At 39.5% G+C, this 19846-nt stretch overlaps 1 protein-coding gene across 1 annotated transcript; it reads left to right on the forward strand.

The window, feature by feature from the left end:
• Positions 1 to 4096: 4096 nt before the first annotated feature.
• Positions 4097 to 19842, forward strand: LOC103147531 (neuroblast differentiation-associated protein AHNAK; the record flags this gene model as incomplete). The annotated part of the gene is made up of 6 exons (XM_007565913.2): positions 4097 to 4417; positions 11047 to 11109; positions 13894 to 13952; positions 16899 to 17055; positions 17160 to 17386; positions 17509 to 19842. Coding segments are annotated over exons 4-6 (2718 nt in total), but the record flags the coding sequence as incomplete, so codon positions are not given.
• Between the last annotated feature and the right edge of the window lie 4 nt (positions 19843 to 19846).

The following is a 19846-nucleotide window of genomic DNA, read 5'->3' on the forward strand; positions in this document are numbered from 1 at the left end:
TTTACGTAAAACTTTGCCCTGAACTTTAATCTTCTGTTAGAGTTGTTTCCCAGCAGCTCTCGCTGCAACCTGCTTCAGATTTAATCCAGATAAGGAAATGAATAACAAAGGCTCCCATCAAATTTGTCCCCATATCAGCGTAGGAACTTGTTGTCAAGGAAAGCTGCTTTTACAAGCACTAAAGGCCGCATTTACTGTCTGGCTATTATGGGACCATAAACAGCCACTGTTGAAAAGTTGTTGAGCGGAAAACAGCTTTGAGGAGAGCCCTGCTGTTTACATGCAGACACATCACAGGAGTTTTGGTTCAGGAAGCAAAAAGGTGACACCCGTCTTCAAAGGTGATACGGGCCCTAATCTGAGTAAAGGGATACACACGCTCAGAGCTCAGCAGGCACTTGCATTGGAAGGACAGTTAGGGAAATAGTCACTGATTAAAATCTGAACTTCTGTGTTAAAGAATGATTGTAAGTTACAGCAGGTATAAGTCTAACATATAACACACTCCTTGACATCTGAGTCCAACAATAACTTTTGTCATGCTTGATTCTTTTTGCTGCCTTCCAAGAGCTGTTTGTTAAAAGCAGCTGAAGTTCAAACTCTAGAGAAATACTACACCTCTCTGACTTCTTCTGCACATGCTGGGAATTGCTCTCTTTTATCACGAAGCACACACAGCAACAGAGCTACATTTTCGCATTGCACATACGAAGTCACTCTTGTTTTTGTGGAAGTTCCTCACGGTGTTTTTTTGAGGGGGGACAAAACAAACCCCAAGCTGTCTTGATATGCAGCGTTGCAAAGCCGTAGTTTTTTAAATATGACCATGCACACGTCCAAGCGTCTGCACCACACCCTGTTCGCCTACCACAAAGCAGCGCGGCAACTTCCTCTGTTCCTGTCTCTCGCACGCTGCTTGCTCGTAGAGCACGGGTGTGTAGAGAGGAGATCGGCGAGAGGGTTATTTCAGATATGGTTAAAATTAGGAGAAGCAGTTATCTGGCACGATAGTTGAGTGACTACATCTAAGAACAACATGAAATTTTCTATCCACAACTGGAAGTGCACATAAATAACTCAAGTGAACTGGCTGGGAAAACTTGAGCTGGGAAAGTTTCCAGAGAAGCTTGAGTAATTTTAAATGAAAACTATGAGACAAATAACATAAGGAGTAAATCTTATGTTATTTGCATGGGAGAACATACAGTGCCCTACTCATCTCTTGAAATCTTAAGTGCAGTTGCACAATCTCAAATTTCAGTACATTTGTTATTAGAAACATAAAAATGATTGGCAGCCTCTAAAAATACCAATGAACCAGATGAAACTAAAGCTTTTTGTAATTCATATGTTATTCCATGTTTTACAGTTTTACATGTAAAGCAACTTTTAATAGAAATAAAACATTTATATTTCTCACAGATACCCTTTAAAACTGGAAATATAGACAAACACTACGAACAACTTTATTTGTGTCAGTAATTCAGATAAAAAAATAACTATTAACATATTACATTACATACTATTACATATTTATTATTCAATACCCACAAGTCCGTTTTTTTTTAGAAAGTTTAATAACAGAATTTATTAAAGTTTTGTTTTTAAATATAAAAATGTTGGCCTATTGAAACATATTTTCACATACTGTACCAGACAGTACATGCACTCAACAACTGGTGGGTATTTCTTTTGCATGAAATTAAGACAAGGTGTAAATTCAAACTGGGAGAATCTTCAGCTTTTACCTGCATCATCATCCAATCACCACGTTACACATCTCTGCCGCTACCACCAGCACCAGGTCCTCTCTCCGCCTCAGCCAATGGTAGATCAAGAATCCCTCTATAAGGCTCGTCATCCATGGATCAACCTGCTTCCCAGCCGAGCTTCGACCCGCCTCCACCTCATCTCCACCCTCCCAGGCTTCTTCAGGCTCCCCTTCTTTCCGGTCTCCACTCCACCACCAGTGTCCTCCCCAGGGAGGAAAAAAGACCCTAATCCCCACCCTAGACTGTCCATTCAAGCTGATGACAATTCTCAGCATACACGTTTTCTACTGGGATCCGAGCGCTGAAGCGCTTTCAAATAAAAACCTTCTAATTGCTGCTTCCTCAATCTGTGAGTCTCCCAAGCAGAATTACTGCATCCCTGCAACGTGGAGCCCATGCCTGTGGCTTTGCTGAGGGGTTAAGTCCAGGTTGTGAAGCATCTTTGAGGGACATGAAAAATGGGTTCTTTAACTCTGATGTCACTTTATTTCATTTAATGGAAGCCTTCAAGTACTGTGGGCTGTCGATAAAATTGTTTAATTTGTGTGTTTCAAGGCATTTTGTGGTATCTACAGTCTTCCTTAATTCCACACCTGGGGGTACAGTCAATCATCGGATTGGCTGCCAATAACATGTCAGTTGCAACTCAATATTTCAGGTCACCCGAGCTTCATTCAATATTTTAGTTATTCTTTACAAAGAATTTATGGATTTTTCAGTGAATCATTTGGAGCCAAGTTCCAGGGAAAAATCCACAAATAGGAGGGAGTTGACTGTACTTCATGGATTCCAAGTCAGATGCGTTTGCTGGTAAACTGAGCAAAAATGTGATTCCTTGGTCATGAAAACAGGTAATAATATTGTGGGCAGCGTGAAAAGGGCCCAAGTCCTGGATTTGATACAACACAACTGACCGACACCAGCAGATAACTTTGCTCCCAAAATCAAAAAATGGGTCTATATTTATTGTGAGACTAAAAATGTAAGTAATAATTTGTCCTTGATAAGAGGTGGAAATCTCCAAAGACTGGCATTAATAGTTTATTTTTCAGGTTTTTATTAATGAAAAACTGAAAAAAGAAAAAAAAAATCAATAAAATATCCTAATAAGGATACCTAACAAAATATGGAAGAAGCTGCAATTTTTGAAAGCTCCAGTCAGTTAAAAATCTATGTATTATAGTATGATGTCTCTGACATCAGCTTAAATGAAAGCAACACAACGGGTGGTGATAGAAAAAAAGGGCACTTAAGTTCATATGGCGTGGCCACTGGGAACATCAGAAGGAAAGGTTGGGTTACTTTGTTTTAGTTACTGAACTCCTTTAACCAGATATTTTAATATGTACTCCAGCTGCTGGTCCAAATACCCTCATATAACTCCAGGCAGATTTTTCTGCTGAGGTTGTCATTGAGCAGCAACTCTGTTAATGTCGTATAAAGCCTTCCTTTATTTTTCCTACTCATGGAAAACTGTGCAGCTTTGACCAATTTCCAAGTGTTTAATTTAACATTGGTGTTATTTTCTTTGGCTGCTCTTGCATAAGAGCTTGAAGCAAAACTGTGCTTTTAAGGAGCTTTAAGCTTATTTCAAATGACAGTAGGCTGGGAGAGGAGGAGCGCCTACCTCATTAAAATGTTTGACAGTGTATTTCACTCTGATTATTACAGAGCCATGCCACAGTTATGAGACTTTTTGGCACATTAAGTGCTGTTACAAAGGGCAATTTATGCTAGAGAACCTCTGCATAAAAGAATGTAAAACCTGCACTTATTATAGTTTATTTACGATTCAAACAGCTCTAACTGAAATAAAAGTAGTTGAGTTTTTGCAACTCCGTCATCCTGGGTGGCACTGCGCCAGTTAAAAACTTTTAAGTAAACAAATAGTTTTGCTTTTGAGTACAGGAAGACTTTTCATTTATGAGTCACTTGGTTAATGAAAAGTTTGTATTAGTTTGTGTACAGTAATTTCAGTGCTGTTATAGCAGGGTTGTGCTGTTGTCTGTCATATGATCGCACATTGTGATGTGTTAAACTGTGTCAGCATGAGACTACACACATGAGCATCACGTTTAAGTAGTTACACACTGATGGCAATGAAAATGTACACGAATGTGTTTGAGAGCCGTTTCAAAACTGTTGTTTGCCCAGTTTCCATACTGTCATTCACCTTTTCTCCCCTGAGCCAGAACTCAGTCTTTTTGTTATACGTCTCTGCAGCCATCAATGTGGAACAGTAGGTGGTCCCAGTGGAAAGGACCACTCCCTCCAACAGGTCTCCTCCCTTGTATTCTCCTCCCTCTGCAAACCAGGAGCCCTTCCCAGCTCCTGGTCCAACCACTCGGCTTAGTCCAGAGTAGGAGCCACACAGAAGAGAGAGAGAGAGAGAAAACAAAAAAACAAAAAAACAAGAGGCTTAAATCAACTCAGAGAAGGGAGGGAGGGAAAGAGGAGGGGGCAGAAAACGCCCTGGAAGCCTAAGTGGTCGAGAAATAGGAAAACAGAGACAGACGTCTGACAGACTGCAAACTTGTGACAGTGTGAAAAGTGCTCTGTTTATGCTGGGGTGAAGGGGAGAAGACACGTTTTTCAAGGATGCTCATGCGGGTGTGAGGCTTCTTTGGCGCAGCGATTGCGCACAGGTAAAGATGAACTTTTTCTCTCTTTTTTTCTGTTTTACAGTAAAGTTAATGTTTGCTTTTTGACTGTTGAAATTTGACAAACTGTTCTTTGTTTCACACTTATCTGCCCATCAAGATTTAGGTGTTCAGTCAGTTTCGACAGCACAGTCACAAAAGCGTTAGTGTTATCAGTTTGCATTCCTTTATTGTACCATTATGGGGCACTTGTTATGTCTGTTTGTAAGTTTACAATGACAGTGTCCTGCTTTATTACATGTGCTCTGATGTTGCGTGCTTCTTCCAAAAGAAAAAAAAAAGTTGGGTTTTTTTTTCCAATAGAAAGTTCTGGGAAGTTTAGAGTATTATGTTTTTGTTCAGTATATTTCTGTAAAGGGACAATCTGTATGGATCTCATTGCACATTCAAAACCTCATTTAAAGCAAAGCATGGCATGAGAAGTGGGTGTGTACCCACAGCCACATGAATGCTGAGGGTTTAACTGCAGTGGCGCACTTTATTTTCCCCTAACAGAAGAAGTCGAACAGGCATGAAAGTGTTTAAGAAACTTTTCCAAAAGTGATTTAAGTGACTTGAGGAATAAAAATAGGGGTTTTACACAATCACAGTTTTTCTGTAGCGGTTTGATAATTTGATGCCTCTTTGCATTCACACTATTCTGCATCCTGATTTGGAAAGAGAACCTCTAAAGAGCAATTTGTGGATGGAATGACGTGGCAGCGGCTGGATGGCGGGAATCATGTTGTGTTGATGTTATGGTTGATGCCTTTCTCCCATCTATACTTCACCTTTTGTTAGATAGCAAGTGAAGGTACTTCACTGTTAGAGCCTGCAGCAACAAGTTTGGGTGTGGATCTCTCTCCTTCACCTCCCTTCTCCTGCTTCTTTTTTTTCTTCCCTCCCTTCTTGCTTTGCTGTCTCAGACAGGCACACCCTTTTACAGCCAGGAAAAAAAAAGGAACCCATACACACCATAGACAGTTGTCACAGTCGAACTCTTTAAACATCCTGACTGGACAGTGAAGGGCCCATGTTGAATGTTGTTAACTTTTCTCTGTTGGTGTTTTATGTAAGCTTTCACAGTTCAAAATGTTTGTTATGAAATGTTGAACATCTGTGTAGAGTTTTTTTTATTTTTATTTCTTGACCAAATATGTACTTTATTTCCTACGATAGAAACGTTAAACCCCTGCAGCCGTGACGCATGTACATCTTTTATGACTTAGTCGTTTGTAAGTCTTGGACAGAGGACGATTTCTCCTTATTTTCCCCGTACGTTGGGTTACTTAACCTGGGCTCCATGCCAGGGTGTGTGTGGGGAAAAGATGGTAGGAAGACAGGGAAAGAGTCAGTAAGCGTGTTGGTGAGGGGGGGATGGGCGGTTCTGGGGTGAGGAGGGGAGTTATGGAATGTAGTGGTTTGGAAAGACAAGCTAATTGAAACCAGGTTTGAGGCATAGAAAGGGGGAGCAAAGGCTTAGCACGTTGGAAGAATGAGGGGAAAACGTTTCTTTTTTCTTTTCTCTCTCTCTCTCTCTCTCTCAGAAATCCAAAAACTGACAGAAGTTTTCAAACATTATTATGTTTATATTTTGTGCTCTTCAAAACATGTATTGCCACTTAATGTTTTAATCACGCCTATAACGAAACACCGTTTGAGTTGTGGAAAAAAAAAAAGGGACAGAAAAAGTAACACGTAATTCTTTGCTGAACCTTAGTTAGAAGTTAGATTTGGCAATGTACAAGTCGCCTGTCCTCCGCAACTCCCTCCTGCCACACCCAAAACTCCGAGCTGCTTTTCGCACCACCCTGTACACTGTTTTCTATCACGTACGTCGAGCCAACGTTTAGTGCCCCGCAGCAATATATGTCTGGCGAGTTTTTAATTGCTCTTGTCAAGCCGATTGATTGTAAAATGCACTGCTTATAGAGCTAAATTGTCACATTGAGCTAAAAGGTATTTATGGGCGTTGCGTTGAGTAAGGGTACTCCTTTTAATTAAATTAAAAAAAAATGATTAGATTGGCTAGGAAATAACTGTGAAGGTGTGAACTTTAAATTAACATAATAATTCGCTTATCAAGTCGTAATATGTTTTGATATCAGCTGTTAGACGCTGAAATGCTTGTCAGTAAAAAGGGCCTCGTCGTGGCCTTGGGTGGGTACTGTTTGCCTTCACATGCGCTGTCTGCCTTTCTATTGCTGAGTTGGTTCAATGTGACATCTGCATGGAAAAAAAAAATAGTCTTTTAGTGAGCCATGTCTCATGACTGCTGGAAACCTTGACTTATGTCAAGATATAGGTCTACGCGCCTCATCAGATACAGCTGCACGCACTCTTTGGGTGCTGCTGATTGACAGCAGGAATGAGAGCAGCGCTGTTTTTAATACTCTTCAGTGTGAAATTAAAGGAAACTGGTCTTCAGCGCACTTCCTTTGCCGTTTCCTTGAGATTTCGTCAAGTGGGTGGCTGCAAGAAGACTCAGTGCTTGTTGACCATACAAGAGGGCGGTGAATGTTCTGAAAAAGATGAAAGAAGAAACTATAGGTTATTTGTCTCTAAACTGTACAAAGCTCCAGCAGAATCCACTTTTGAGGCTTGTTAAGGTTTTGTTCTCTTTCAGCTGCAAATAACACACATAAGAGTATAGTACGCTTTTAGAAAGTTTTTCAGGCAATCCACACAGCAGCCACTCCCTGTTCAACCCATCCAGCGCTGGTTTGGATTGTTTCACCGTGCACTCAAAACTCTCTGAGGAGCTTTTATCATTACTCTTGCATGCTCTGCTGCTGAAAAATAGTGTTTTGAGAGTTATGATAATCTCGCCAGAAAAGTCCCACCCATGCATGTGGATTCAATTCAGATTTGTTTATTGTAGCTTTTCATTTGGCTGAACTCTTGCGAGCATAGAATTCAAAATGGGTGTGAATAAGCTAATAGCTTACATTGCCGTTCATCCAAACATCTGCTCCACAGAACCACCCAGAACAATAAATCTTGTACAAGTGTTGCTTCACTGTACGATCTTACCTTGCTCCTCACTGTTAAAACCTGTCATGTTTCCCCATGCAAGGAGTAACACGCTGCATCTGTTAGCAAATCTTTTAGCAGGGGAGGGTTGGAGCCCAGAATTTCAGGGATCTGTGCCCGGAATGCAGCGTTGGGAAAACATTTGGTGTTGTTTAGGTTTTCCTTATCTGGTGGATGATAGTCAAGGTTGGTATGGCTCGCTGTCTAAAATGCTCCAACAAATCTCACTTCTGTGCTTTATATATCAAATGCATATTGTTGGCTCCGGTCATGATGTAAATTCTGTAGCTAAGGAATGTATGAGTCTATAAATATATACATTCTGCTGCCACCTAGCTTTATTTGCAATCCGCCTTGTCCCCTCCACTGTAAACGGTTTCAGATTATTTTTAGTGTAAACATCAGCTGTAGCAAATTAAACAGTTTGACAAACTGCCTTGAAGCTGAAAAACAGCACATCATGACATACGCAGATTTTTTTTTTTTACAATATCTGTATGATTCTGTTTTAAAATTTATTCTCCTCTTACCAGTGTTTAAAATAAGTTAAAATGTTGCATCATATATACACATACATACATACATGTATATATATATATATATATAGACCCATTTCCTCCACATTAAGGAAATGGGTCTATGATTTTTTTATTATTTATGCTTTCATTGTTGCTCAATGTTCTCGGCTGTGAAACAGTGTGTTGGCTTCGCCCCAGCCTCACTTCTCATTTCAGAAAAGAACAACTAAAGTGAAATTCTGTAAAGTAATGACATAGCTTCGTTTTTTCAATTCCAGTCTGTTTTTTTTTTTTTTTTTAGGGGGGAGAGGGTACAACAAAAGAACTTATTGACTTTCAGAGTATGGTATTCCCAGTCTTGTGTGCACAACTGATTTTGATGCTTTTCTTAGAAAGGATGGGAAAAACATCCTGAAAACTCTTTGCACATATGGAAAAAGTTGGAAACCTTGGTGAGAGGAAATTCAAAGCGAGATCCTCCCCTCTTTGTTGTCTGCTGGTGGGACACAGAACAAAGTTTTAAGAAGGAGCCATGAGCTGTCTCATACCTTTACCCTTTTAAGACATATAAGTCAATGTTTTCCATGTGTCATGGAGTTTGATCAGAATGGTGGTGAAGGCAGAGTTGCAGTTTGCATTAGGAGGTGGTTGGTCTTGTTTGTGATCTCATAAAAGAAGGAGAAGAACTTCTCAGTTTTTCCATTTGCTGTCGGATTCCTGCCAAAGTCCCAATGGTTTAATCAGCAGCCGACCGAGCTGGCGTCAGCAGACAGGCTTTGGTCGTATTCAGGACTTGTGGTTTCCTTCAGGGGTATGCGAACACTCAGAGGAGAAAGGAACAATTTAGTTTGATGCTTGTTCCTTTTATGTGTGTCATACATCCATGGGCTATCTGCTTCTTTGGGGAATAACCAGAGGCTGAGGCCTGCTGTGTCTCTCTTTGTGTTTGCTTTACGTGCTGCGTCAAACTCCAACGCGGCAAGGGGAAACAGGGAGCCCATTCTGTTTTGACAACAAGACTGATTTGCTCACTTCTCCTTGTCCTCTTTTTGCCTCGCTGCACAGAGGTCTTTTTCTACTTGCTCATAATCAAATCTTATCTTTGCCCGGCATCACTGCTTGATATACTAAGCAGTGAGATGTAATCATTGTCACACTGCTTCCCTTCTCTGCACACCAAATTGATTAGATTTGGCAATCAAACGAGTGGAATAACTTCAACTCTCTTCATATGTTTCCATCACATTGTGACCTACTTACGGGGATATTATGATGGCAAAACTGATATGTGCCCGCAGGAGTTGGGGAAAACTGGTAGAAATGAAATTCAAAACATCTAAAAGATTTTCACAGCGTCAACCAGGTGGGGAGAAAGATTTAAGTGAAATGATAACCATTGCATCTGTGAAATAAGTTCACAGTTAGTTTGTCTTTTTAAAAAGGCATGCTTTGCCTTGCTATCGCGTTCACGTATTTGGACGGATGTAGGGCTCTTGTTCATCAGCGCACAACCTCGAGTTTTAGGGGATATAGAGGGCTGACTTACGGAGGTGTGAGCGACTGAGTAGGGTATGGGGCGGGATTCAGTGTGAGAGAGAAAGAGGGACATTTCTGTGCAGTTAGTCACTGTAGGGAGAGGCTGGGCTCCCTTCCAGTTGGCCTGACAGCTCTATCAAGGAATGTGTGTGACTGGAGGCCTGGGTGGGGTTGCACAGTTTGAGTACCTCACTCTGTAAGCAAGACATATAGGCAAAGCAACCTGTTCTTCATCCCACATGTGTAGTGTACTATTTCTATGTGTAAGTTGCTTAGTATTCATGAGACTATTCTCTCTACTGAGGACCACATCAGTAGTTATGTCTAGAGTGCCACCAAGGCTAAGAAGGTGTGGCAGCCTCTTTGCACATTAGTTATCCAGCTTGCTTCTGCCTCATCTTATGTGTCAGATTGCTTCTATGACCATTAACAGATTTCAGTCAGGAGGTTCCCGAATGACTTCTGACAAGGCAGTCTGATTAATACCTAGCAGTAACAAGAGGATGGACTGGAAAGTGTACACAGCTGCCGTGCTGCCAGTCTCCCAACACAAACAACCGAGAACTCGATGTGTTGATCTCAGCTATTCCAGTATGAGTCACATTCAAAAACAAACAAGAAAAAAAAAAGCTATACATGTAATCTTAATTTTAAACAACACTTTTACTTTCCTTATCTTTATTGCTGTATATATTACACACATAAGTAATACACAGACTACTGAGAAAATGCCTCTGTCTGATAAGCCCTGTTATTTAGCATCAAAGTAATGAACACTTTAGTGCATATTAAAAATAGGGTGTTGTGCAGGAGGAAGTTAATGAGAGGGCTATGGAGCTATTTGTCCTGATCGACATGTTCCCACTGGTAGATGCCTTTCTACACTCACATCAAGTCTGGTTCTGTTTGTTCTCTGACTGACAAAATGGAGGCTTTGTTTCACAATATGCCACTAGCTTGACACAATAATCCACACAAGACCTTTAAAAAGTCAGACCAGCTGCCGCGTGTGGAAGTAAGACAGACTAGGCTTGCCTACGGAAGATCAGGATCCGAATGATAAATGCAACTCCGACAACAATTGCTTTTTTTCACGAGCATTGGGAGTCTGTGACTGGCCTTTTGGTGGTTTTCTACTTCTTAGTCACAAACCAAGAGAAAGATCAGAACTGAAAATGTTAAAGTTTAGTTTCAGACTTTACCTTAGTTATTAGGTGGAAAGGGTCCATTTGTCTCCCCTCCGCGTAAAGTGAGGGCCATACCATGCCGATATTTAGATTTATTTACTTAAAGTCTGAAGAGTCTGATTGGAGATGAAGCATCTGATTAATTTAGTACGAATAATTAACTAATGAGTAATTAAGAATTAATAACTAAAACATATCTTGGTAGACTGACACAATTTTTAACAGTTCAACTGAAAAAAGGTGTCTGACTGTGTAAAAAAAAACACAGATGGGTTTTTCTCTGTAGCCTTAACACCATATAGAAGAATATTCACAAATCCCATATTAAATCCCAATTCTGTTTTTGTGTTGCTCTCAACAGAAGTCAAAAAAGAAGAACACAAGAAGCAGACTGAAGTCCTTGGATTAGCTTGAGCAATCCAAGGTAAGTGTCCTCACACTCCACACATTCAGTAAAGACGGCTAACTTACACACCGCACAGTACACCACTCCAACAGTACGCCGTGTGACTGGACTCAAAACTGCTTCTGGGGTATCAGTTGCAAGGCTGCATTTGAACCTTAATGGTCATGGCCGCTCTGTTCAGCTATGCCGAATCTTGCAGCCTGACATTTGGCTCCTCTGCAAGAGACCACCTGTTCTACTCTCTAAGCCTTCTTATGAAACAGTTCACTCAAAAGCCCGCCAAGCTTGTGCTGTTTAGTTGGTAGGGTAAAAAAAAAAAAAAAAAATCAAAATATCCGCAACATCTTGTGGGTCAGCGAGAAGGCATGGACACCCAGAAATGTTTTGTGGTTATGCTTTATTATAAGAGGCTTTAGTCTGCCTTGTTCTCCACGCCCCCTTTTCCCAACACACATACCAAACTGTAATAAAACATGACAGACAAGCTTGTCTGACTCCCTCTGTCCTTATTTTCACATCCTTCATGGTTTACTTCAAAGCTCCAAATTGAAAAACACATATCTATTTTTAAGTGGAGAAAGTAAAGTTGATTGTCATGTTGTCGGAGCTGTTTGAGTCATCCACTGCAGGCTTGTCTTATGATTTGGAGAACAAAGCCATATTTATTCAGCAGCTGTTTGCTGCGCAGTCTATAACTAATCATGTGATTTTGCTGCATCAATTTTACTGCTTATTGCCATTTTCAAACCATTTGATGAAATTTTTAAACCTATACTAACGGAGGGCAAAGGAAGGATACCTGGGACTGGGCTTGCTCATTAAAGAAATAAAAATAGAAGGGGACTCAACTCCACTTGGCCCCTTGCATTTTGGTGTTTTAAAGGAAACAAATTGGTGCATTCGATTTAAGCAGATATGCGTCACTAAAATTCATTAGCTAAAATTGTACATAAGGCTATGTTACTCCTCTTCATAGTCATTCGACACAGAGATAAATTCATGCTTACTAAGTTGTAGTTTGAAGTCTTCACTGATTCGCATTTCAGGCTTTCGATGGGTCACACTGAAACATTAAGTGAGATAAAAAGCATGAAGAGGAAAGAAAAGTTGAAGTTTTAGTTACCTGCATTTGGTTGCATTTGGTTGTCCGGATCTTTGCCATGAACTCTAACCTACTCTTCACTAACATAAGTTACAATGCTCAGCGTGTTGTGCAGCCTAGAGCATTGGGAAAAAGCTATTCCAGATACAGAGGTTAACAGGGTTTAATATTACCTCAAAGCATTGTACACATCCCCCTGTGTCCCCAATCACACAAAACCAGTCTATTTATTGACTTGTTACGTTGTGTCTTTACCCTTGAACAGGACTAGAAAACCAAGGTTACACATTAGATTTGGTTATTATGTCTTTCTCGTAAGCCTACAATCTTTAAGATTATAAAACTATTTAATATCAGATAAAGATTAAATAACAGGTCAAAATGATGTTTTCAGATGATAAATGTACTTATGAAATGAAAAAGCAATTCAAGCTAAACGGACTCTTTGTGAAAACGTAATTATGCCGTATATCTAATAACTGGCTGGGCCATCCTTGGCAGCAACAACTTTTATTAAGAATTTTTGATAACTGGCAATGAGTCTTTTACATTGCTGTGAAATAACTTTGGCCCGCTCTTCTTTTAATTATGCCATACTGGAATGTTTTTGAAAGTGACAGACCTGTTTAGGGTCATGGGATAGAACCCAAAAGATACAAGTCCAGAATTTGGCTAGGTCACTTCAAAGCCCTTAAATCAGAAATAGACTTACTGGTGTGTTTCTAATCACCACACAAGCTCCTTTGGGATATTTTAGGAGAGAGTACAATTCACGGCTTAACAGATACGACTTGTCGTCAAAGTCCTGCAAGGACCCAAGCAGATTCACCCTCTGAAATATTGTTAGCGATACACCAGATGTCATAGGATGCAGCCACTGCAAGGAGTTCCACTTTTGTCTCATCAACCTAGAAAATATTTTCTTAAGAATTTTGAGATATGGAAGATGTTTTTGGCAAATGCATGATTTTACTTTAGCTCAGAAGTGGTTTCACCTTCAAAATCTCCCCTCGTGTGACAGACTAAAAAGATGGACCATTATTCAGTTTACTTGAAAAGAACATCGTCTTCCCTGTAAATATCCTGCCATTTACTGGATTGACCTTGGATTTAGGAAACAAATTGGATGTTAAGATAAAAATACAGAGAACATTGCAAGCTGATGCTTACTGAAAGACTGGAAGGCAGTCTTTATAAAAAAAAATCTTAGAGACTCAGTCTAAAGAGACTGACAATTTCCTATGTACAGTACTTTTGAATTTACAGTAGTTTTCCTCTTTGTCGTTTGTCAGTGTGAATATTTACTTTTAATAACAGCGGCTTGCGACATAAAAATGTATGCATTTTCTGTTCAGCTTTCTGCAGCATATGCTTTCATAAAGCTGGACACCATCATTGTTCCTTCTACTGACTTTGAAGCCAGGGTGTAGGCACAGGATTTGCCTGCTTTCCTCGGGGCAGGGTGTGGTCTAACTGCACCCACATTTACAAAACATACCCTAAACCATTCTAAAACGAGGGAGTTGGTTTTTGGAGGTAGTGGAAGCTATGTTGTCAATTGAGTTTTATCACCATCTAGTGTTCATACATGGGTCTTATATGTTATTATTGTCAGTCATGATGAATGCTTTTCATAGAGAAATAGTTTAAATTTGTTATTGTGCTTTTGTTTTTTGTTTTTTTGTGTGTTTGTCATATAGGAAAACAACAACAGCATTTTCCTCGAACCAGGACTGGATCAGAGGAAAACAAAATCAAGGTAACATGCGTCGGCTTTTGTTGCAATTATTTTAAAGGCAAATCTGAAAAAAAGTGTTCTCCTCCGTTGAGTTTATTTTGATGTGTAGTCGAAGCCTAGACTGTCAGCTTGAAATCGAGTACCTTTACACTTAAGATAAACTTGTTCAAAAGATGAGGAAATATCTTCAATAAATTGTATTTATTCCTTCAAACACTGGGTGAGGAACTTCAGCTTCCATGTCCCTAGTTTGGTCTGAAATATCTCAAATAAATTCACAAGACACATTAACATGGTCCTAAGTGGCGGAAACTGCCACAAGCTCACTGACACTGGTTTGTGGTAAATACGCTGTCACAATTTAGTTACGTTATTGATGTCATTTCCTCATTTTCCATCAGAGATATTCACTTTAGAGTCAGAGAAAACTTAAAAGAAGTTGTCTTGACTTTCTGTTTGAAGCAGCAAGCAGGTGACATGGTCTCTATAGCTGCTACCCACTCAGTTTGATGGGTTAAACTGATAGTTTGAATTAATTCACTAATTCTTATATCTAGTTTTTAAAATAAAATCAATATATTGAATTTTGGCACACATAATTAATTCTACACTTATTTGATTATTACCAATTGTTTCTGTATTTATTTCCAGGTAATTATCTCCAATTAATGACTTATTTAAGTAAATTTTATTAAAAAAACAACAACAAAAAAAACATATTTGTTAAAACTTTCACAATATATATTTCTCATATATATGAGAAATATCTGAAAAAAAGAGAAAAAAATCAAGCTACTTCCTCCTTGAGGTCCTGCAGCCATCTGCAGATAAACACAGCTCAGACAGAAACAACCAATCAGAACCAGGAGGGTTTAGTACTGCTCACACCTTCCCCCTTGATCTCTGGTAGGCTACAGCTTGTTTCTTACACCAGAGCATGTCATGAATGCTCAGGCTGTTTAACATGGCCACCAATGTCTGCAGATGAACAGTTTTTCTGTAACAGTAAATTGTTTCTCCACCTTTAGCAAATTGAGCAGGACATACACAACCATTATTAACAGTGCCAAGTGCTCCTCTGAGTCTGATTGGTTATTTTTGACAAGGAGCAGTGTGTTTCTGCAGATGGCTGTAGGACCACAGGGAGGAGACAGAGGAACTTGACTTTTTTCATAGATTGTCTGCTGATGAGACTTTTATCAAATATGTGAAAAACATATTGTTTATTAAAGGTGCATAATGGAGCTTTGAATGTGTTGCTAATTTTGTAAAACTGCAACTAAATACAGAAATTCCAAATCAAATCAAATCACAAATCAAGGAAAAATTATACATGCAAAGACATATAGTAAATATACAAGACATATATAAGACATAGTAAATATACAGCTTGGTGTGTCATCACCAAGCTGAATACATTTAACATTTTCTCTGTAGTAACAAAGTTTTGAAATTAGGTAAACATTTCACCAACTGAAGTGATCAAAAGTCGGCTAGACTCTCAATATTACTTCATTTTGCACACATTCCCCTAAGAGGGATTCAGTTGCACTTGATGCACTCCGAAGCCTCTTCAATGTGCCACCGTCAGTTCTCAGAAAAAGTCAAAATCAGAGATGATACTCTGGTGTAAATTTATCATAGAGCTGATTGATTGAGTTAGTGACTACAATATTCTGTCTGAACCTGTCTGCGCGTCTGCACCAAGTGTGCAATCTGTCAAAATAATGGACGGCCATCAGATTTTTCCATCATCGCTTCAAAAAAACCCCATCAAAGATGGAAAATACTCGTTAACTTACAAATTTAGTATGAATTTTTCTTAACTGAAATATCTGAGGAGGTCATGATGTATTCCACTTGCTGATTTTCCTTCTCATCGTGACAACCAAACAATTCCTGATAGATCTTGCAGGTAGCAATAGACAAATGTCCCCTCCTGGAGCCTCTTGTGGACTAATTGCAATGCAGTATTTTAACAATGTTCAATAACTGATGTGACACTCTTAAGCATGGTCAAATCAAGTCAAACTATCGATGCGCCATCAGGCGGTTTTTGGACGTTTGTTTTCACACAGCCCCTTACAGTTTGCAAGACACTTTGAGCCAAGCTTCTGTGAAACCCATCCTGCTGCAGTAACGTCATAGTGTTTTGCCATGTGTCTGGTTTACAACAGTAGCCTACTGTATAAACAGCAATCATGGGAGAGAGGATCGACTCTTACACAAATTAAGAGGAGGAGGAAACAATGACTGATAAGCTGGAAAATCTCATTTTACTTTTCATGTTAGAAAAAAGAACAAGCCGTCTGTAAGTTGCTCGCCCACTACATTGGACCAGAACTGAGCATGGGGCATTTAATGCTTCAGTATGCACTTCCAGGAGTTAGCCAGGGCAGTTGTGACAAGAAAAGGTGGACAATATGAGGCTGAGAACAAAATGACGTTATTTTGGTCACACAGCTGCAACAATGAGAACCAATTTCAACAGTTTGCCTCAACCATGCAGAGCCTTTTAGCCTACCACAATTTTAAGTAATCAGCATCACATATCACCACAACCTCCAAGAGAATGTGATGTATTTTCTTGCAGCTAAACTCTCCATCTATACTTAAAAATCCTTATAAATATTTCATTAAAAATAAAACTTATTTCGTAAAAGCCATAGAGGAGGAACACAGACAACCTGAAAAATTACATTTCAGGTTTTCTTTGTTCCTGAAAACCTGAACACAATCAAAACATTTATTTTTACCTCAATTTTTTTGATGTAAAAATTCTAAAACTTCAGTGTGCACTGTGGAACACCTGATATTATTATATGGATAATTTCTGTCTATTTTGGAAATTTCACCTGCAATATGTTATAAGTGTATTCCACAGGAAGTTAGTTATCAAATATGACAACCAAACGCATTTTGCCCCACTCTTTTTTCTGCCTAACTAAATGTTTATTACTTTTATAGATGGCTGACGAAGAGGACACCAGGGAAGTGCTCTTTCAAGACTGGGAGGGCCCAGACAAAACTGGCTTGACCATCGAACACACAAGTGGAGGGGAGCTCCTCGTCAAGGAGGTGAAAGGAGAGTCACCTGCAGCAAGATCTGGAAAAGTATATGAAGGTAGTATATTATCTTGATGTCTTTAATAAAATATGAAATATTTTTTCACCATCTATTTTGTTTTTAAGATTAATTCATAACAAACATCCATACTCAATTTGTAGGTGATCAGATTGTGGGTGCAACTATCTACTTTGAAAATATGAGCTCCGAAGAGACAGCAGAGTTACTGAAAACATTGAACAAACACAAAGTTGGACTGAAACTACAAAACAAAGGAGACAAATCCCCTTGCTACTCACCCTTGAGCACACCTTGTCGTTCTCCAATGGGCACCCTCACGTGGGAAGGGAAGTCACAGTTTGGAGCATCAAGTCCAGAAATCATTCTCGTAAGTTATCTGAAACCAAAAGTTTGAGTTTGCTTAGAGCTACTGTGATTATCAAATGGATAAAATATACAGTATACGGTATATTGATATTTTCACAAACATGATGTTGTATGTTGATGCAGAGTGGAGATGATGAGGACTACAAGAGAATATACACAAAGAAGATTAAACCAAGGCTGAAGTCTGAAGATCTTGCAGAAGGAGTGGATGTTCGTACAGAGCGACACAGCAGCACTAGCAGTGATGGCAGTACTATTACAACCATCACTCGCCGCATCACTACTTACACAGTGGATATGCCAAGTGGGATAGGTGAGAAACAAGAACTTTCAAGCTCAGACTTCAAGGGACAACGGCATGACTCTGGAGATGGCTCTCCTCGTGTCAGGATATTGCACGGCAGTCCTACAGTTAAAGGGGTGGGAGAAGAGGGTGTTTTTGAGACATGCAATGTAACCTATTCTGGTCTAAAAGGTAGCTCAACAGAAACAAATACAAGTGGAGATCAGTCTAAGACAATTATAAGAGAGGGAACAGAAGGAAGTAAGGACCTCAGATTTAAAGGACCTAAGTTTGGAGTTATAGGTCATGAGGGCACTAAAATCTTAAGAGAAAGTGAAGAACAGACAGCTGGAAGAATAGATGAGTCTGAAAAACAGACTACATCTGGTGAAAGTAAAAGCACTTTTATGAAGGTTGTTACAGTAGGAGGGTCAGCAAATGCAGAATTAACCACAAATGATGAAAACAAGAGATCAGCTAGTATGTCTCTGCCACAAGAAGACATTAAGATCCAGAGAGCATCTGGAGACACATCCCTCCACCTAAACAAGGGATCAAGTTATTTTGATGTTAAAACAGTTGGAAAATCTGCTGATCCTGGAATGGTAACACTTGTTACAGAGACTAATATCAACACTGGTTATTCTTCACATCCAGACAGACGTTCATTGACAAGTAGGCAAACTACTCTTCCAAGTGCAAAGCCAAAAAGTGGGGAAAAAGATGAGGGAGTTCCAGCAGCAACAAAAGTAGGGTTTAGATGTCCTGATGTAAACACTGAAAGAAAAGAAGGTGATTTAAAATTACCACATCTAAACACATCGTCATTAAAGACCACTAGTCAAGGCAGCTCAGAAGTAGCCATTAAATATCAAAAAATGGATTCAGACGTTGATAAATCTCAGGTAACTGATAATGATGGCTTTCATTTCAAAACGCGAACAAGAACAGAGATAGACACAAGAAGTAAAGGCAAAGCCGACATGTCAGATTCAAAGGTAGGAGTTGATGTAAGAATGCCTGAGATTAATCTGAACTTGAAAGGTTCAACAATCAAAGGTAATGTGGATGTAGAAAGTGTAAGGACAGCAGTAGCTGAAAGAGAAGATTTTGAGTCAAAGGACGGATTTCCATTATCCCAAATTAAAATGCCATCAGTTAAGAGCAAAGACCAAAAACTTGATGTGAGAGGGAAAAGTCGTAAAACTGAAAATGACATGGAAATTACACAGCCAAAGACAAAAACAGATGTAAAATATACAGAAGTGGGAGCACCAGTAATAACAATACCCAGCATATCTGGACCAAAAATGTCCATGCCAGATGTAGATATCAACTTGAAAGGCCCAAAACTCAAAGCTGACATGGATGTTTCAGGTCCAAATATAAAAGGAGATATCAAATCACCTGAAATTGACATCAAAGGTCCAGAGGTGGAGGTTGAAGGCCCAGATGTTGACATTGAGGGTCACAAAGGTGGACTGAAAATGCCCAAAATCAAGATGACCTCATTTGGTTTAAAAGGCCCCAAACTAGAAGGTCCAGATGTTGACATCAACCTCGCAAAGGCAGGTATTGATGTGAAAACACCAGATGTTGAAATTGAGGGAGCAGATATTGACATTAAGGGACCAGATGCAAATCTAAAAGGGTCAAAATTCAACATGCCAACCATATCTGGACCAAAAATATCCATGCCAGATGTGGATTTCAACTTGAAAAGCCCAAAACTCAAAGGTGACATGGATGTTTCAGGTGCAAAGATCAAAGGAGATATCAAATCACCAGAAATAGACATCAAAAGTCCAGAAGTTGATGTTGAAGGACCAAAGGGAGGATTTGAAATGCCTAAAATAAAAATGCCTTCAATAAATTTGAAAGGTTCAAAGGTTGATGTTCCAGACGTTAATCTTAATCTGAAAGGCCCAAAAGTTGGAGGGGATGTGGACGTTAACCTGCCAAAGATAAAAGGAGATCTAAAAGGTCCAGAGATGGACATTAAAGGACCAGATGTTGACATTGAGGGTCACAAAGGTGGACTAAAAATGCCCAAATTCAAGACTCCCGCATTTGGTATTAAAGGCACGAAAGCAGACGGTCCAAATGTTGACATAAACGTCCCCAAGGCAGATATTGATGTGAAAGCACCAGATGTTGAAATTGAGGGAGCAGATAGTG

Source organism: Poecilia formosa, unplaced genomic scaffold (assembly GCF_000485575.1).
Source record: "Poecilia formosa unplaced genomic scaffold, Poecilia_formosa-5.1.2 Scaffold183, whole genome shotgun sequence".
Classification (NCBI taxonomy): domain Eukaryota; kingdom Metazoa; phylum Chordata; class Actinopteri; order Cyprinodontiformes; family Poeciliidae; genus Poecilia; species Poecilia formosa.